This window comes from Theobroma cacao, chromosome 7 (genome assembly GCF_053813885.1).
Source record: "Theobroma cacao isolate CCN51 chromosome 7, ASM5381388v1, whole genome shotgun sequence".
NCBI lineage: Eukaryota > Viridiplantae > Streptophyta > Magnoliopsida > Malvales > Malvaceae > Theobroma > Theobroma cacao.
Window position 1 is genome coordinate 8,335,814 of NC_142645.1, and position 19,515 is coordinate 8,355,328.

The 19,515-nt window shown below is 32.5% G+C and overlaps 3 protein-coding genes and 1 pseudogene across 4 annotated transcripts; 1 reads left to right on the forward strand and 3 right to left on the reverse strand.

Moving 5' to 3' along the window:
* Positions 1-1,122: 1,122 nt before the first annotated feature.
* On the reverse strand, positions 1,123-3,043 carry LOC18594278 (receptor-like protein 53). Of its 2 annotated transcripts, none has more exons than XM_088808054.1 (2): positions 2,268-3,043; positions 1,123-2,105 (listed from the first exon to the last, which is right to left on the reverse strand). In XM_088808054.1, exons 1-2 carry the CDS (start codon positions 2,974-2,976, stop codon positions 1,660-1,662), a joined length of 1,155 nt encoding a protein of 384 aa, XP_088664180.1. In that variant the 5' UTR covers positions 2,977-3,043; the 3' UTR covers positions 1,123-1,659. The 2 variants fall into 2 exon arrangements, with proteins under 2 accessions (XP_088664180.1, XP_017979566.2); XM_018124077.2 differs by having other exon boundaries at positions 1,123-2,657; positions 2,736-3,041.
* A 3,391-nt stretch (positions 3,044-6,434) lies between these two features.
* On the reverse strand, positions 6,435-8,569 carry LOC18594279 (receptor-like protein 9DC3). The gene is made up of 2 exons (XM_018124113.2): positions 8,288-8,569; positions 6,435-8,209 (listed from the first exon to the last, which is right to left on the reverse strand). The coding sequence occupies exons 1-2, from the start codon at positions 8,526-8,528 to the stop codon at positions 7,212-7,214; spliced, it is 1,239 nt and encodes a 412-aa protein (XP_017979602.2). The 5' UTR covers positions 8,529-8,569; the 3' UTR covers positions 6,435-7,211.
* Positions 8,570-11,116: 2,547 nt separating this feature from the next.
* Positions 11,117-14,859, forward strand: LOC18594280 (uncharacterized). The gene is made up of 5 exons (XM_007021787.3): positions 11,117-11,276; positions 12,168-13,076; positions 13,258-13,458; positions 13,721-13,916; positions 14,383-14,859. Exons 1-5 carry the CDS (start codon positions 11,211-11,213, stop codon positions 14,565-14,567), a joined length of 1,557 nt encoding a protein of 518 aa, XP_007021849.3. The 5' UTR covers positions 11,117-11,210; the 3' UTR covers positions 14,568-14,859.
* Positions 14,860-17,099: 2,240 nt separating this feature from the next.
* On the reverse strand, positions 17,100-18,290 carry LOC18594282 (uncharacterized; annotated as a pseudogene).
* Between the last annotated feature and the right edge of the window lie 1,225 nt (positions 18,291-19,515).

Below are 19,515 nucleotides of genomic sequence, written 5' to 3' on the forward strand. Positions count from 1 at the left end.
AATCTAAAAACTTTTGATTTGAAGGCTTAGAAATTTGAAGCTTAATCTACCTTGAAAACTATAAACATCTTTTGAGGTAAACTATATTACGGTCACACTCTTTATTTATCCAATAGTTTAAGAATATTTGTCATTAAAAAGAATGTATTAAAGCAAATATTTTGTTCAATTATGGATATTTCAAAATTGATGGTATCGGGTTAAGAAATTAATTTTTTACTTGGGATTACTAATTTTATTGAAAAATTTTTGCTCAAAAATTGTTCTTTGAGGTTAGGGTTTAGAGTGACATAAAAAGATTTTGATTCAATTACTACATATAAAAAGTTTTACGGTTTTTTTTCTTTGTCAAATATTAAATTTTATAAAATATCAAAATGATACAAACTACAATATTCATAAATCTTGTTCTAGAATTTTATTAAGTCTTAAGTTTTTTTTTGTCAAATATTGAATTTTATTAAATATTAAAATGAATAATTTATCAAGTTATTGAAAGGAAGATGAGCAAAATCTTTTAAGAGTACATTTGTATCCTAAAATATTTATACAAAATTGGGTATAATTTTTTTTAATTGTTGACTAACGATTTTAACAATAAAGGGATCAAAAATATCATTTTGAAACAAAAAAGATCAAAATGTCCTTTCAAAATGTTTTAACGGGCTTTTTGAATTTTACCCTTTGGAGATCTTGTTTTCATTATGAGATACTTCATTGGTCAAAATTTTCTCTTTGGTTTGGTTATTAAATGGAACCAATTTTGCTTCTTTCTGTTACCAAAACACCCACAACCCTTTCACTCAATTTTAAAAATACAAATTGGTTGATTGATGAAATTAATGTATTTGATAATTTTTTTCCCTCAAATTAATTTAAACTGTAACGCTCCTGTTAAAAAATATAGAGAAAATACAAAAATTAAAAATTGGATAAAAAGGGAGAAAAGGCCCAAAACCACTTTTATAGTTTTATTTATATACCAAAACAAAAGGCCTAATATGCCTTTGACGTTTTTCTTAAAGTAAATGACAAAATCCTTCAAGTGATCTTTGATGTCTTACAATTTGAAGTGAATCAAATTTGCAATTAAATTTGACTATTGTGATCCACTCATTCAACTGACCAAAAACATAATCAGGATTTCAAGAGTATTATTTCTCACAAGCACATTAGACAGCATCTGTAGAGTCCAATTACTTTGCTTCCGTAGCAAGCGGTGTTTTGCGTGAAGAAAATTATGGCGTACTCTTTGGGGCCGGGGTCTTTAAAGCTCGTAAGACCGAGACTTTTGCCTGCCACTTTTCCACCACTCCGCTGAAGGCGGGACTCAGACCAAGGACTTACAACATGACTCTGATATGTTCTCCTAAACAGCGTAGTAGTGAATGCTAACTATTGAGAATGGAGCAGACAAGAATTGGACAGGTCGTTGGCGCTAATACTCTTTGAAAGAGACTAACATGGAGATTCTCTTTCATCTTCACCATAATACTGAATATCAATTTGATAAAATCAATATGTTATCCAGGGCAACAAGAGATTGGATTTTATAGGACATTATAAGGCATACAGGAGAACCAAAGACAGTTATAATACGCAAATGTAATCAACAAACCACCGAAGAGCAGCATCTGTCTTCGCAGAGTTTCTTCTTCCTCAATGATAACTCTTCAATCTCCTCAGAATTTTGTAGCCTAGTCCTTGAACCATCCTAACAAGCCATTCTGGTTTTCCAATTGTCAGCATGATATATCCTGTAGATAATCCAAGCACCAGTCCACATCCATAACCCATCATTACAAATTTCCAATCCAATGGACAAGGAAAAATTCCTTCCTCATGAAAAGCAGATTCCGGTGGTTCTTGTTCCTCATCCTTGCCACACCTCTTTGACACTGGAAATCCGCACAATCCCAAGTTGCCACCATAGGAATCATTCAGAAAGGTATTAAATTGATTTCCCTGAGGTATGAGTCCAACAAGCTGGTTCTGTGACAGGTTTAACACTTCAAGAAATTTCAAACCATTTAACTGCATAGGAATCTCCCCGACGAGCTTGTTGGTAGAGAGATCCAGTGACTCAAGTGCTGTTAGCTTCCCCACTGAGGAAGGAATATGACCTGTTAGGCTGTTATGGGAAAAATTGAGCACTTGGAGAGAAATGAGGTTTCCAACTATTTCTGGAATTTCTCCATGGAATTTGTTGCTTGACATATCAATGGTTGTAAAAAGAGTTAGAATTCTCTCAAGTACCAGGTCCATACCTTTCATTGTGACAAGCACGGAAAAATGGTAATAACGATTCAAATCTTCCATAGAAGTCCGTTGAACATTGGACAAAGTCATCATACCCCTGAAACTTTTAAAATATGTTGTTGGCAAAAGCCCAGAGAACTCATTGTGGGAGAGGTCTAAGATTCGCAGAGCTGAGAAGTGCGATTCATTTTCTGAAGGGCTTATTTGACCATGGAAATAGTTGGAGCGCAAGACAAGAACTTGTAGCTGAGGAAGAGTTCCCAACCAGTGGGGAAAGGTACCGTTTATCTTGTTGTTTCCAAGATTTAACACTTGCAAATCATGACAGTTCTCCAAGGATTTAGGAAACGGCCCATCAAAATCATTGTTGTTGAGGTTAAGTATCTGTAATTTGTTTCCTACAACGAACGAATCAGGGATGTTTCCATGAAATTTATTCATGTGCAAATCTAGGACCGTAAGATTAGGCATCTTACCTCTCGAGGCCAGACAATCTGGAATAGCGCCGCTCAACTCGTTATTGGACAAGTCAAGAACTGAAATTGATATCAAATTACATATGGAATAAGGAATTTCTCCAACCAACTTGTTTTTTGAGATTAAGAAAACTTCCATCGAAGAATTGGAAGAGAAATTAGATAATGAGCAATCAACTTTAAAGTTCAAGGACAAGAGGAGGAAACAAAGGACCAAATACCACTGTATTAACCCCTTCATTTTTTTTTCTCAGAAATGGTGAAAGAAGCAAAATAGAAAACTGAATGTGAAGGTTGAGAGAGATAAGAATGGAGACCGTATTTATACATAGGATTTCAAGCAAACAACCACCAGTCATGTTCACACATTCAAACAACCATTTTTATTATTGATATAGACTATAGCCGTGCGTTGCACACGGCCTCTTTTTATCTGTTTTTTTCTTTCTCTTTCTACCTCTCTTTTCTTTTCTTTTTTCTCTTATCTTTTTCCTATGCCCTCTACGTGAGTAAAGGAGGAAGCCCTAAGTATTTATAGATTTTTTAAGAGAAAATTATTTCATATATTGTTAATTTGTAAATTTCATTAACTAAATTAATTAGATTGTCACATACTTCAATATTAAAATATATTTAAAAAATTAATAATTTACTATAATACATAAAAAAATATGTAACAATATTTTAACTTTAAGTTGGAAACATGGGATTGTAGTTCTTTTTTTTTCAACCCCCAATGATTCAAGTAACCAAAAAACTTATCGGGATATCAAGAGTATTATTTCATAAAACCAAGACTTTCACTTGTCATGTTTTTACCTTGGTATGAACGTGGGACTCAAACCAAAGGACTAACAACATGACTTTTATGTCTTCTTAAAAAGCATAAATTTGAAGGCTAATCTCTAAGAATGAAACAGGTAAGAATTGAACGTGAACGTATCATTGATATAAAATATAAAAATATTATATAATTATATTATTATATTATATCAATCTATCATATTTAAAGATAAAGCTCTTTTAATGGATCTAAAAAAATTTTTAAATTTATTTTATATTATATAAAATTTTAATTTTTTTATAAATTCTTTTAATATCTTTTCTAAAATAACTTTTAATTTAATAATTAATGTAAATAAAAAATAACAAAATGATTCCATATGCTTGACTCAATTTAAAAGTTTTGTTTTATTTTTTTTCAATTTATATTTTAATTATTTATATTTACTTTTTTTCATTTCTATTATATTTATTCATATGTTTTAAATCTTTATAAATTTTCTTCCACAAATTTCAACGAACAATCAGTCATATTCTTTTTCCTTCTTTTTACTATGTCATATGTGAGTTTATCTTATACTTGCCATGTTTATATTTTTTCTATTATGTAAATTTTATTTTTATGATTTTAATCTTTAAAAATTAATAAATTATTATATAATTCTCAAATATAAGTTGCAATATTGTACTATTGTTTAAAATTTCATCAATATATTATTTTTTATTCAGAATAACCAATGCGCTCTAACATGTATGTTTCATACTTTAAGTAACAAGGATATATATATAAATTAATAAAATTAAATGATCGTATTTCTTTCAATACAATTTATTTATTATATATATTTTTAATGACCCTCAAAATAATTTTTTATTTAATAATTATTTTTATTCCTCAAATTATTTGATAATATTACAGTCATTATGGTCAATATTTCACTAGTTAATCCCAACAAATAAAATATTCTAACATAATTTGTTAAGCCTATCAAGTTTTAAAGAAAAAATAAATTGACTCTACTAACCTAAACCCATTAAATTTTAATAAAAATCTAAATCTATCATAACATATTATATCTTAACAGTCCAACCCAATAGCTTATCATAACATATTATATTTCAATAGTTCAACTCAATAACTTAGTATGTTAATTAACAGTTTAAGAGGTAAATAAAAAATAAAAAATAAAAAGAACTTTTTAAAAAAGTTATTCATTTCGTATAAAACACACAAAGTAAAGAGACATTTGAATTTGAAAATTTGTTTTCTCTTCCACTTTTGGGCACAGAGAGTGAAAAAGACTCATTTCATAATTTCATTCCGTTTATATATATATATATGACGCCATTATTACTATTAATGTGCATTTTTTTATATATCCAATGTTTTATAAATTTTATTTAATCTTTTAGATGAGTGAAAATTGAATGGTATATAAAGTTCTCTGTGACTGTTTAATGTCTCTTTCTATTTGATTCTCTTTAAAATGCTTTAACTTCGTCATTGATCACATTATCATAATTATGATATATTAACATGCTATGTCAACGTTACGTGATATAAAATGATAATTAATATTTTGATTAAATCAATCTTTAATTATAATTTTTTTAAGGTTTGGCAGATGAGAATTAGGCCACGTCTCTTAACCGTCTCTTAACCATCCAGTTTGCTAGTTGCAAATTATTATAGCCAACTTACCGGTTTAGATCATTATTGGACTCTCCTCATGTTTCTTCGGAAGTTTTTTTGTTAAATAGAGACTCTGGTCAGTTGTTAGTATTGAATCGCTTTCTTAATTGAATTTTTTGATTAATTGTCAGTGTTGAATCACTTTCTTAATTGAATTTTACATAGAAAATTCATTCTTTCTTCGATATTTAAAAAAAATAATCATAATTTTTTTTCTTGTTTGATTATTAAATGAAACCAATTTCTTTTCTATCTGTCCCCAAAGGTCCCACAACCTTCATACTCAATTTTAAATATAAAAATTGATTGATTGATGAAATTAATGTATTTGATAATTTTTTCTCTAATTAATTTTAAACAGTAACCTTTTTGTTAGAAAAAATATATAGAAAAAAAAAAGAATGGATGAAAAAAGAAGAAAAGGCCCAAAACATCTTTCACCACCAAAAAGCCCAAAACCACTTTCAATCAAACAACGTTAAAGTCCAGAAACACAAGTAATGACACGAGTTCGGCTTAAGGTTTATCCAAAACGACATACAGTTTTCATATCTCTGTCTCCATTGATCGTGAAACAATGGAGGGACGGATAAAATACCCTAAAATTCAACTAGTAGACTACCAGTCCAAATTCTTCTCTCAGGTATTTTTAATTTTTTTCTTCTCTTGTTAAAATGTGTTTGGTTGCCTAGAAAACGAAGGAAAAGGAACTAGAAAGCTTGTAATTCTGTTTCTTTTATGTTTTTCTATTTGGCTTTTTGATAAAACATTTGGGTTTTGCTAGAATTGTTAAATAAATAAATAACATTAACGGAGATAACTATGATAAAGAGAACGAATTTTTTTTTTAGTGTTGACAAACGGTTTTAATAATAAAAAAACTAAAATATCATTTTGAAACAAGAAAAATTAAAGTGTCTTTTCAAAATGTTTTAATGGTTTTTTGAGTTTTACCCTTTGGAGATCTTGATTTTGTTACGAGATACTTCATTGATCAAAATTTTCTCTTTTGCTTGGTTATTAAATGGAGCCAATTTCTCTTCTTTCTGTTACCAAAACAACCACAGCCCTTTCACTCAATTTTAAAGATACAAATTGATTGATTGATGAAATTAATGTGCTTGATAATTTTTTTTTCCTCAAATTAATTTAAACTGTAACGCTTCTGTTAAAAAATATATAAAAGATTACAAAAATAAAAAATTGGATAAAAAGGGGGAAAAGGCCCAAAATCCCTTTTATAGTTTTATTTATATACCAAAACAAAAGGCCTAATATGCCTCTGACGATTTTCTTAAAGTAAATGACAAAATCCTTTAAGTGATCTTTGATGTCTTACAATTTGAAGTGAATCAAATTTGCAATTGAATTTGACTATTGTGATCCGCTCATTCAAGTAACCAAAAAACTTAATCAGGATTTTAAGAGTACTATTTCTCACAAGCACATTAGACAGCATCTGTAGAATCCAATTACTTTGCGTCTGTAGCAAGCAGTGTTTTGCGTGAAGAAAATTATGGCGTACTCTTTGGGGCCGGGGTCCTCAAAGCTCATAAGACCAAGACCTTTGCCTACCACTTTTCCACCCCTGCGTGGAGGTGGGACTTAAACCAAGGACTTACAACATGACTTTGGCCTGCCACTTTTCCACCCCTGCGTGACAGTGGGACTCAAACCAAAGCACTAACTGCATGACTCTGAAATGTTCTCCTAAACAGCGTAGTAGTGGAGGCTAACTATTGAGAATGGAGCTGACAAGAATTGGACAGGTCGTTGATGCTAATACTCTTTGAATGAGAATAATATGGAGATTCTCTTTCATCTTCACCAAAATACTGAATATCAATTTGATAAAATCAATGTGTTATCCAGGGCAACAAGAGATTGGATTTTATAGGGCATTATAAGGCATACAGGAGAACAAAAGACAGTTATAATACGCAAATGTATTCAACAAACCAACGAAGAGCAGCATCTGTCTTCGCAGAGTTTCTTCTTCCTCAATTATAACTCTTCAATCTCCTCAGAATTTTGTAGCCTAGTCTTTGAACCATCCTAACTAGCCATTCTGGTTTTCCAATTGTCAGCATGATATACCCTGTAGATAATCCAAGCACCAGTCCACATCCATAACCCATCATTACAAATTTCCAATCCAATGGACAAGAATAAATTCCTTCCTCATGAAAAGCAGATTCGGGTGGTTCTTGTTCCTCATCCTTGCCACAGCTCTTTGACACTGGAAATCCGCACAATCCCAAGTTGCCACCATAGGAATCATTCAGAAAGGTATTAAATTGATTTCCCTGAGGTATGAGTCCAACAAGCTGGTTCTGTGACAGGTTTAACACTTCAAGAAATATCAAACCAATCAACTGCATAGGAATCTGCCCAACAAGCTTGTTGGTAGAAAGATCCAGTGACTCAAGTGCTGTTAGATTTCCCAGTGAGGAAGGAATATGACCTGTTAGGCTGTTATGGGAAAAATTGAGCACTTGGAGAGAAACGAGGTCTCCAACTATTTCTGGAATTTTTCCTTGGAATTTATTGCTTGACATATCAATGGTTGTAAAAAGAGTTAGAATTCTCTCAAGTTCAATGTCCAAACCTTTCACTGTGACACGCACGGAAAAATGGTAATAAAAATTAAAATCTTCCATAGATTTCGTTTGAACATTGGACAAATTCATCATACCCTCGAAACTTTTAAAATATGTTGTTGGTAGAAAACCAGAGAACTCATTGTGGGAGACGTCTAAGATTCGCAGAGCTGAGAAGTGCGATTCATGCTCTGAAGGGCTGATTTGACCATGGAAATAGTTGGAGCGCAAGACAAGAACTTGTAGCTGAGGAGGAGTTCCCAACCAGTGGGGAAAGGTATCATTTATCTTGTTGTTTCCAAGATTCAACACTTGCAAGTCATGACAGTTCTGCAAGGATTTAGGAAATGGCCCATCAAAATCATTGTTGTTGAGGTTAAGTATCTGTAATTTGTTTCCTACAACGAACGAATCAGGAATGTTTCCATGAAATTTATTCATGTGCAAATCTAGGACTGTAAGATTAGGCATCTTACCTCTCGAGGCCAGACAATCTGGAATAGTTCCACTCAACTTGTTATCGGACAAGTCAAGGATTGAAATTGACATCAAATTACATATGGAAGAAGGAATTTCTCCAACCAAGTTGTTTTTTGAGATTATGAAAACTTTCAGGGAAGAATTGGAAGAGAAGCTAGATAATGAGCAATCAACTTTAAAGTTCAAGGACAAGAGTAGGAAGGAAAGGACCAAATACCACTGTATTAACCCTTTCATTTTTTTTTGCTCAGAAAGGATGAAAGAAGCAAAATGGAAACCTGAATGTGAAGGCTGAGAGAGATAAAAGAGTGGAGACCATATTTATGCATATGATTTCAAGCAAACAACCACCAGTCATGTTCACACATTCAAACAACCAATTTTTTTTTGGGAAGTCAAACAACCATTTTTATTATTGATATTTTTTAAAAGAAAATTATTTCTTACATTGTTAATTTGTAAATTTCATCAACAAAAATTATTAGATTGCCGCATACTCCAAAATTACAATATATTTAAAAAATTAATAATTTGACATAACACATAAAAAAATATGAACAATATTTTAACTTTAATTTGGAAACATGGGGACGTAGTTTTTTTTTTAACCCCAACTGATTCAAGTAACCAAAAAACTTATCGGGATATCAAGAGTATTATCTCATAAAACCAAGACTTTCACTTGCCACGTTTTTACCTTGGTATGAACGTGGGACTCAAATCAAAGGACTAACAACATGACTTTTATGTCTTCTTAAAAGCGTAACATTAAAGGCTAATCTCTAAGAATGAAACAAGTAGGAATTGAATGTGAACGCAAAGCTAATATGAAATGTAAAAATATTATATAATTATATTATTATATTATATCAATCTATCATATTTAGGGATGAAGCTCTTTTAATAGCTCTTTAAAATTTTTAAAATTTATTTTATATTATCTAAAATTTTTAAATTTTTTTATAAATTCTTTTAATATCTTTTTTTAAATAATTTTTAATTTAATAATTAATACAAATAAAAAAATAACAAAAATGATTCCATATGCTTGACTCAATTTTAAAATTTTTTTTCCTTTCAATTTAGATTATTATTATGATTTATATTTATTTTTTTTATTTTTATTCTATTTATTCATATGTTTTAAATTTCACTAGATTTTCTTCCAAAAATTTCTATGAACAATCAATCATATTCTTTTTTCTTTTTTTTACTGTGTCATATGTGGGTTTTATCTTATACTTGCCATGTTTATCTTTTTTCGGTTACGTAAATTTTATTTATATGATTTTAGTCTTTAAAAATTAATAAATTATTGTGTTAGTCTCAAATATAAAGTACAATTTTGCATTATTGTTTAAAATTTTGTCAATATATAATTTTTTATTCAGAATAATCAATGTGTTCTGGCATGTATGTTTCAAACTTTAAACAAAAAGGATATACATACAATTAATAACATGAAATGATTGTATTTCTTTCGATACAATTTTATTTATTGTATATATTTTTAATGACCCTCAAAATAATTTTTTATTTAATAATTATTTTTATTCCTCAAACTATTTGATAAAATTACAGTGATTATAGTCAATATTTTACTAGTTAATCCCAACAAATAAAATATTCTAACATAATATGTTAAGCCTATCAAATTTTTAAAAAAATAAAAGGAAGTCTACTAACCTAAAACCACTAAGTTTTAATAAAAATCTAAACCGATTATAACATATTATATTTTAACAGTCCAACCCAATAACCTATTATAACATATTATATCTCAATAATTCAACTCAATAACTTAATATGTTAATTAACAATTTAAGAGGCAAATAAAAAATACAAAAAGAACTTTCTTATAAAGTTATTCATTTTGTATAAAACACACAAAGTAAAGATATATTTAAATTTGAAAAATTGTTTTCTCTTGCACTTTTACGCACAGAGAGTGAAAAAGACTCATTTCATAATTTCATTCCGTTTATATATATATATATATATAACACCACCATTATTGTTAATGCACATTTTTTTGTATGTCTAATGTTTTGTGAATTTTATTTAATCGTTTACATGAGTGAGGATTGAATTATATGTAAAGTTCTCTTTAACTGTTTACTGTCTCTTTCTATTTGATCTCTCTTTAAAATGCTTTAACTCCATCACTGATTACGTTATCAGCATTATGATTTATTAACATGTTATGTTAACGTCACATGATATAAAGTGATAATTGATATTTTGATTAAATCAATCTTTAATTATAATTTTTTTAAGGTTTGGCAAATGAAAATCACACCACGTCTCCTAACCATCCAGTTTGCGAAAGGTTGCAAATTATTATAGCCAACTTACCAGTTTAGATCATTATTGGACTCTTCTTATATTCCTTCGGAAGTTTTTTTATTCAACGGAGTTTGTCAATTATCAGTATTGAATTGCTTTCTTAATTGAATTTTTTGATTAATTGTCAATGTTGAATCGCTTTCTTAATTGAATTTTACAAAGAAAATTCATTTTTTGTTCGATATTTCAGAAAAAAAATCATAATTTTTTTTTCTTGTTTGCTTATTAAATGAAACCAATTTCTTTTCTTTCTGTCCCCAAAGGTCCCACAACCTTCATACTCAATTTTAAATATAAAAATTGATTGATTGATGAAATTAATGTATTTGATAAATTTTTTCTCTAATTAATTTTAAACAGTAACCTTGTTGTTGGAAAAATATATAGAAAAAATAAAGAATGGATGAAAAAAGAAGAAAAGGCCCAGAACATCTTTCACCACCAAAAAGCCCAAAACCACTTTCAATCAAACAACGTAAGTCCAGAAACACAAGCAATGATACGAGTTCGGCTTGAGGTTTATCCAAAACGACATACCGTTGTCATATCTCTCACTCCATTGATTGTAAAACAATGGAGGGACGGATAAAATTCCCTAAAATTCAACTAGTAGACTACCAGCCCAAATTCTTCTCTCAGGTATTTTTAATTTTTTTCTTCTCTTGTTAAAATGTGTTTGGTTGCCTAGAAAACAAAGGAAAAGGAACTAGAAAGCTTGTAATTCTGTTTCTTTTATGTTTTTCTATTTGGCTTTTTGATAAACCATTTGGGTTTTGCTGGAATTGTTCAATAAATAACATGAACCGAGATAACTATGACAAAGAGAATCAAATTTTATTTATTTTTACATTTTATGTTGTTTTTTCTTTTAAGGGACTATCTGTTAGTTTTCTCTCTCGTTTGGATTGATTGTTGTTTAGGTTGGTAAATAGGACAAAATTTTAATTAAGGGTCATTCTTAATTTTTTGAAGTATAAAGTGTTAGGGGTCTTATTGTGGTTTTACTTGAAATCTGTTATGTAGTAATCATTGAAGCTAGTGTAGAATTGTTAAGGAAAAAATTATAGTTTAGATATGCTGAGCTGTTGGTCCTGGAATTGTTTGAGTAGTTTATGTTATGCTTTTCACTATGTATGCCGAAGATTGATTGCACTGTTTCGAAATGGTGCAATTATGGATTTCCAAGTATTAGAGCAAACTCAATTGTAGAAATTGTAGGTTGTATAATTTGATTTGCATTTAGTAGAATGTGAAGTTCTACGTGGAGATATATTTGATTGATGTAAACTATTAAAGACTTGAAATTATCTTGTTATTTTGTTGAGACTTCTTTAAGCATACTTACAATCATTATGGAACAGAATATTTATAGTTTATTTCTCTTATTTTTCTAGTATAATATGCTTGTCATCTGTTTTTAGGGAATTTTTTGTTAATCTTGGTGAATGATGACTGCTTTACTTTGAGATTATTATTCTTTGGTGAAAGATAAAATAATAGTAATGTTTTTTTTGTTTATTATGGTGTTAGGATCTGGTAAAAGTGGAGGAACATAGAGATAAAAGTAATCTGGTAGGAACAGATATTAAGCAAGATGGAAAGCAGCTTCAAAAGTCTGAAGGTGAAGCACCACCCAAAGTTAGTGGAGGCAATGGTATGCGAATTGTTTCAGGCACTGGAAATCAGAAACAAGGTAAATTGTTTTACTATGATACACCATTTTCTGAAGAAACAGGAGTTTGGGTACCTGTGTCCGTTCCCCCTATGTCTGAAAGTGAACATGAAGAATGCAGTAGAGGCCTCAGTCTGAATGGAGGATACTTTCCTGATGGTGATTTAGGCTGGAATAAGTTTACTGGAGAAAGTAAGGACCTGACCATGTGGGATGTGTTCAATGAGATGTTAATAGCAGCTCGAGGCAAAGTGAGTGCTATTGCTTCAGGTGATGTCCAAAGATGTGGAATTTCTTGGTTATCTAATCATCTTCTTGAGCAAGCATGGATAGAGATGGCTCAAACGCTTACAGAGGCTAATTTTGGTAATATCAGGGAAATTCTTGAAGCAGAGCCACCAAAATGGTTGGCTGACAGTGTGGCTTCTGCTTGCATGCTTTGTAATGTGTGGTTCCATCCTATCATGCGCCCTCGTCATCATTGCCGCTTTTGCGGTGGGATATTCTGCAATGAATGTTCTAAGGGAAGAAGCCTGTTACCAATGAAATTTCGCACTGGGAACCCACAACGAGTATGTGATGTTTGTTGTGTGAGGCTCGAGTCTGTCCAATCATACTTGATAGACAGCGTAAGTCGTGCTGCTCAGTTGCCAACCCATGATCTGACAGACCTCAGTACTTTAAGATCATGGCTTAATTTTCCTTGGGGCCAATCCATGGAATATGAGATTTATAAGGCTGCAAATATTGTTCACAATTATAATAAGGTAATGTCTCACTTTCTGTTTGTTATTATGAACTCATCTAGATTAATCCTTGAAGCCATCATCTCATAAGACCATTTCGGAAAGCTGGTGGAAGTTCTCAAATATTTAAATTTGAATGTATTAATTAGACAAATTGCATTAGTGCATGTTTCATGACACATTTTTTTAGCATTGTACACAGGTTGGGTCCTTGAAACCTGAAAAGTCCATACCAGATGCTATTTTAAAACAAGCAAAAGGCCTTGCAATTGTTACTGTTGCAAAGGTTGGGGTTATGGTAACATACAATATTGGAACAGGGCTGGTTGTTGCTCGTGGAGAAGATGGATCTTGGTCTCCACCATCTGCAATATCTTCCTTCGGTGTTGGCTGGGGAGCTCAGGTAAGTTGACTTGGTAAATGGTTGTTTGACTGCTTAGCTCCTATAATATTTTAGAATGTTGTTGCTTGTGCAATATGTTGTTTGTGTTTGTATGAATGCTAAAACAAGAAAAGACAATAAATTCTGCCCCTATTTACCAGCTTTGAACGATGAAACCTTTTGGCAAATTATTGAACATTACTTGTGACAAGTTTGAATATCTAGGTCCAATCTGACTCAATGTGCTTATATCTATTTTACTACTCTTTTTCAACTCTAATAGGCTGGAGGTGAATTTACGGATTTCATTATTGCATTGAGAACTAAAAGTGCTGTCAGAACATTTAGCGGAAACATGCATTTATCAGTTGGAGCAGGATTGAGTGCAGCTGTTGGCATTGTTGGACGGGCTGCTGAAGCTAACTTGCGTGGGGGCTCTGGGGGTTGTGCTGCTTGTTATACATACAGCTTTAGTAAAGGTGATATTTCTTTTCCTAACAAACCTTGGATTGGATTGATTAGTTTGCATGATCCCGTTGCTTTCTAGTTCAGGCGGCCAGTAGGAATTATATCCATTGTTATGTTCTCTTATCAGAACAGAACAGGGGCAAATGTTTTTAGTGAAGTTGATGTTTGTTCTGCTTGTCCATTGGGGGCCATTTTTGAGAATACGGGAAAAGTCCCTTCCTACTTTTCATGTGCACTCCCTCCTTGATTAACCATTGAAGAAAGCGAAACAAAGAAATGAAATTTTTTAAGAAAGAAGTTTAGCTTATTAAAGAATTGATTTACATCTCTCTAAGACGGTTTACCTGTATATTGACTTACTAGTCTGTGCAAATGCCTTACTAGTAACTACTTTTGTGCACCATTTTCCCTTCATCGCTGCCTGCATACTAAATTAACTGGTTTATGAACGTTATGATGTCTTGATGTACTATGTAGGTGCATTTGTCGGGTGCTCACTTGAAGGAAGTGTAGTTACAACCAGAAACCAAGAAAATTGTAGATTTTATGGTAATCCATCTATCACTGCTTCAGATATTCTTCTTGGTTCATTGCCTAGGCCTCCTGCTGCTTCCACTCTTTATCAAGCTCTCTCAAATCTATTTGAAAAACTTGAGAGGTGATTGCTTCTTTGGTCCATTTAAAAAATATTTTGTGGTTTCGTCCTGATAATTGCTGGGAGGTGCCTCATACCGACATGTAAATTCTTTCCATCTCTCTTTGATGAATTTCAACCCTCATTCTTGTATCATGAGGTAATTGGTTACAAATTGGTTGTATAGTTCAGAGAAATCTGGAAAATTTGACATAGATAGAAGTCAAATGAAATGTTAAAAGTGCTGGATTTTAGTTTTTCGTGTAAATTAGAAGATATACTAGATGACCATTAAATTTATTTGCATCTAGCTGTTTCTCGCCTCCTGAGCCCTGAGGTATTATTTAAGTAAGAGAAGGTTTGCTTAGTGTGTGATGCTTGTTACATGGTAAATTCGTTCAGAAATGGTCAGCTTATGGTCATCCTCGTCTTGGACATATCACTCGTAGTACTTTAGCATGGAAGCGTATTGTGCATCGTCCCATTACACATTGCTTTCTTCCTGGCCCGTCTGTTCTATCTTGCTCATTTAGTCGTTCGGACAAGATGATATATTTTCTGGAAGTATTCATGCATTTGGATGGAAGTTGTAGGATAAAGTATTAAGTATAGAACAATGGGGAGTAATCCTTCTTTTCTGAGGTGTGGAGTTGGGGTTGTGTGATTTTCTGGGGATGGTGGATGATTTTTCGAATTAAACTGAAATACGTTTTGCGATTTAAGCAGATTAACTAAGGATGACCTGAGTTTTTCCTTAGACTATTAAGTTCTTCGACTTTCTGCCATAGATACTGTAAAAGGGTTTGCCCAGTCTAGAAGGCTGATGAAGAAATGGATATCGTGTAATTGTTGTCAAAGGCTTACCCCATCAGGAATCATTCGTGGTTCGTGCCACTTGAATTACATATAAATGAAACCCTTACATGCAGCTAAAAAGAATTCTTAGTCAAATGTTTTGGTTCTGAACAAAGAATATTCATTTGTCTTCCTGTTTAATTTTCTTTATCTCTTTAAAAAAATTAGTAGATTCCTTAGATGTTGCCCAAGAGGTACAATAATATTCTTCACATTTTCACATGGCGGTCCTCAACTCGTGGAGCCATTTGATAAATAACTCGAGACTGTATATATTGGTCTTCACAATTTCACATGGCGGTCCTCTACTCGTGGAGCCAGTACTGAAAAGGTGAAGTTCAAGCCTGACTTGTGTTTGCCCATTCAGCTGGGAGACTTCCTGGAAGTTTTCAGCAACTTAGGATTGCAATAAATTAATGCTTTCATGCTCCTTGACACCCTTATCCAAAATCTTCCACAGCAATGAAGATGAGAACTGTGAGGATACTTGATGAACAATGGATGCATTTCCTCCTTTGTCTTGTTTTCCTCCTATCTGCATGTTCTATACCTTCAGAGGCTAGTGATATGCAGCTGATGTCTTCGCAGAAGCAGAATCAAAGCGATGAGGTAATGGCATTGTTGGCTTTCAAGCATAATTCTGTTGAAGCTGACCCCAAGGTTTCCTAGATGATTGGAATCCTGCATCATTGAGTCCATGTTCGTGGAAAGGAGTTTGCTGCATCAGGACCAATTCCAGATAGCTTGAGCTTAATGTCTTACTTGATAATTCTTAATTTGGGACACAACACTCTAACTGGAACAATCCCTTACATACTTTTAAGTCTGAAAGCATTGAACATTCTTGACCTTTCTCATAATCAACTTCAAGGCACAATTCCAGAATCATTGCAGTTTCTCTCACTTAGATTTCTCAAATAATAATCTCAGCGTCACTATACCTGAAATTGTTCAGCTGGAAACATTTTCAACATCTGCATATTTAAATAATTCAGGGTTACGTGGTTATCCATTGCCTCCTTGTGCCTCTCTGTCTGAAACAAACCCCACAGGTTTCCAGCAATCTCAAGCACATAATAAATTGGATTGGATTGCTTAGATAGGATGCACAGCTGGTGTCATACTTGTGGTATCTGGTGCAATTGTTTTGCTTGTGAAAAAACGAGCAATGGTTTATCAAGCCCTCCCGTATTACTCTGCAAAGGGGACCAAAACAGTTGAAGCATAGTTGAAGAAAACGCCCATGCAGAAGTTGAGAAAGGTGCAAAATTTGGTATCTTTAATGTAACTTTCTTCCTACTACTATATACGTTGCGAAGTTGGCAGATAAATAAATATCAGTACCCTATGTAGCTTATTGGCTCTTGCAATGCAGTGAAAGTAATGTATGCGGTGAACTTAATAAAGCAAAATGCAAAAGTTGTTTGATGCATCCAGTATAGATTGGTGATTATCTTTTCATTTCCATAATCTAGATCACTGGTCTAAAGAGGATTTGAAAACTTACAATGTTCTGAAGATATTAGAGAGCTACATTTCATGCTCTTGTTATCATCATCTTATAAACAATTTGAAATTAACTTTATGCAAATATTGAGAAGATCAACTAATTTCAATGTAAAATTTACGGACTTTCATTAGTTTCAAATCTGGAAGATTACTAAATTCCAAGAAAATAAAAGCTAACAAACTAACTAGACTGGAATTATGCTCCAGCTCGTACATACATCATTTTGGAAAGTACAATAGGAGAAGAGCTACTACAGTAAGCTGCAGTCTTATCACCAAGGTTAGATTTCATGCTTCGATCATCATCTTCGCACTCGTGAATATCATCATCATCATGCACCAGAGATGCTTGCGCTTTCAAATCCTCAATATCAAAATTCCAGGCGCTAATTCCTCTTTGATACTGACTCTGCGATGTAGCTGCTTGTTCTGCTGAAGGCATTTTCTTTAGAGCTAGTTGTGCAGCATCTTTAAGCTGAACGGGTTTCACAGGATTCGACAGCCGTGGAAAAGGAGCAAATAATTTCTTCACAAAAAGCTCAGGAGGCTTTGCATGCTTGAAAAACGAGTGCTTCAATAATTTCTCTGCAGTCGGTCTCTTTGTTTGATCTTTCACCAGGCACATCGCAACCATATCTTTGAAAGACTTGGAGAACTTCTTATCGCAATCTTGATCAAGTCGTGGAGGAGCATTTTGTATGGTCATCAAGAGAACCTTCATGGGTGGATATTTGGAAAAAGGTGCATGACCATGGGCCAACTCCAATGCTGTTATGCCGAATGACCATATATCTGCCTTGGAGTTATATCCAGTTCCTGGCTGCATGACCTCCGGTGCCATCCAGCAAGGAGTCCCCACAAAGGTATTTCTCGAACGTTGTCTGTCTCCTGAATCGAACATGCAAGCTGAAACACCGAAGTCGGCGAGTTTAACTGTTCCATTGTTATCAAGCAGTATGTTCCCAGCCTTGACATCCCGATGAATATGTCCTTGTCGGTGAAGATAATCCAAAGCCTTAAGAGTTTCCTTAAGAATGGAAGCGATAGCAGCCTCTTCGAATCCATCGGGATAAGCCGTTTTCATGCGATGCAAGCAGGAACCCTCCGACATGAACGGCATGACTACCCAAAGGTTGCGGTCAACTACGAAGGAAGCATATGCCCGAAGAACATTAGGGTGATCGATCAATCTCAGTGTTTGAGCTTCCCGACGTACGTCATCCAGATTAGTACCGCTGCAGCGATCAAGATCCAAACACTTGACAGCCACGACGTCCTTTGAAGGAAGATAGATTGCTTTGTAAACAGTAGCAGTGGCGCCATGGCCGATTTCTTCAAGAAGCTGGTAATCGCTAGGGTTCGCTGAGTAACTCCGAGTCCCTTGCATTCTCCCCACCGGAAAACCAGGCAATCGCGAGTGATGGAATAGTCCTTCAAGGATGGCTTTTTCTGTTTAGGAAAGAGTAATAAGAGTAAGAGAATAGTCCTTCAAGGACTGGCTTTTTGTGTTTTTATAGTTTGAGTTGGTGAAGTTGTTTTGATCGTGTATCCTTGCTGTTATAAATAATTAAAATTTTGACATTAATTATTAAAACTTTTATATATTTAAATAATTTTTAAACAAATAAATAAAAAAAAGACTTCAACCAATGCAATGACTTTTATCAAGCCATACTTGTGTTATTTGATTAAGATCTAAACACTTGAGAGCCAAACATCCTTTGAAGGAAGATAGATTGCTTTGTGGCCAATTTCTTGAAGATAGATTACAATTGCTTTGTAATCGCTAGAGTTCGGTGAGTCCAATCCATTCTTGCCATTGGAAAACCAAGCAAGAGAAAGAAAGCAGCAAGAAAGAGTAATAGAATGGTCCTTGTGAATATTAAAAGGGCTGGCCTTTTCTGTTTTTGTAGTTGACTCGGTGAAGTTGTTTCAATCCTCCTTCACCGCCTTGAGTGTATCCTTGTTGGAGTTAACTTTAATTCAGTTTATATTAATTTTAAATTAACTTTATTATATCAGTTTAAATGGGACTGTGATACTCATTTATATTAATTTTAAATTAATTTTATTATATCAGTTTAAATAGGACTGTAACACTCATTTATATTAATTTTAAATTAAATTTAATTTATTAAGAACAATTGACTTTAATTTTTTATTACATCAATTTAAGTAGGATTCTGACACTAGTTTATATTAATTTTAAATTAAATTAAATTTTATTAAGAATAGCTTACTTTAATAAAGAATTAATGTTTAATAAGGATGTCAATATTAATAAGAAGATAAATAAAAATTAGTCACTATACAAAATGAGTAAATAAGTTACGTGTAGTTTTTTAGTTTTGGTATATTAATATACCCTAACCGCTCAATAGAAATATTTTTTTTATATTTAAGGAAGGAGGATTCAAACCCTATTCTTTTTGAGAAAGGTATACTAACCAATGAGCCAAATGCTCGGGTACAACTAAATAGAAAGTATTTGTTTATAAACATATTCTTAAAAAACTATAATAAGCCCTTAGGAAATAAAAAGAAAGATCATTTCAATTTTTTATTAGACATTTAAGCACATTTAATTGTGCATAATAGAATATTATTTTATT

Bases quoted from the DNA above. Each gene is read 5' to 3' on its own strand.
- LOC18594278 (XM_018124077.2), bottom strand. From the start codon at position 2,976: ATGAAGGGGTTAATACAGTGGTATTTGGTCCTTTGTTTCCTCCTCTTG. The intron at 2,658-2,735 runs GTAAGATGCCTA...CGTTCGTTGTAG, and splicing joins AGATTGTCTGGCCTCGAGAG to GAAACAAATTACAGATACTT.
- LOC18594279 (XM_018124113.2), bottom strand. From the start codon at position 8,528: ATGAAAGGGTTAATACAGTGGTATTTGGTCCTTTCCTTCCTACTCTTG. The intron at 8,210-8,287 runs GTAAGATGCCTA...CGTTCGTTGTAG, and splicing joins AGATTGTCTGGCCTCGAGAG to GAAACAAATTACAGATACTT.
- LOC18594280 (XM_007021787.3), top strand. From the start codon at position 11,211: ATGGAGGGACGGATAAAATTCCCTAAAATTCAACTAGTAGACTACCAG. The intron at 13,077-13,257 runs GTAATGTCTCAC...CATTGTACACAG, and splicing joins TTGTTCACAATTATAATAAG to GTTGGGTCCTTGAAACCTGA. The intron at 13,917-14,382 runs GTGATATTTCTT...TGTACTATGTAG, and splicing joins TACATACAGCTTTAGTAAAG to GTGCATTTGTCGGGTGCTCA.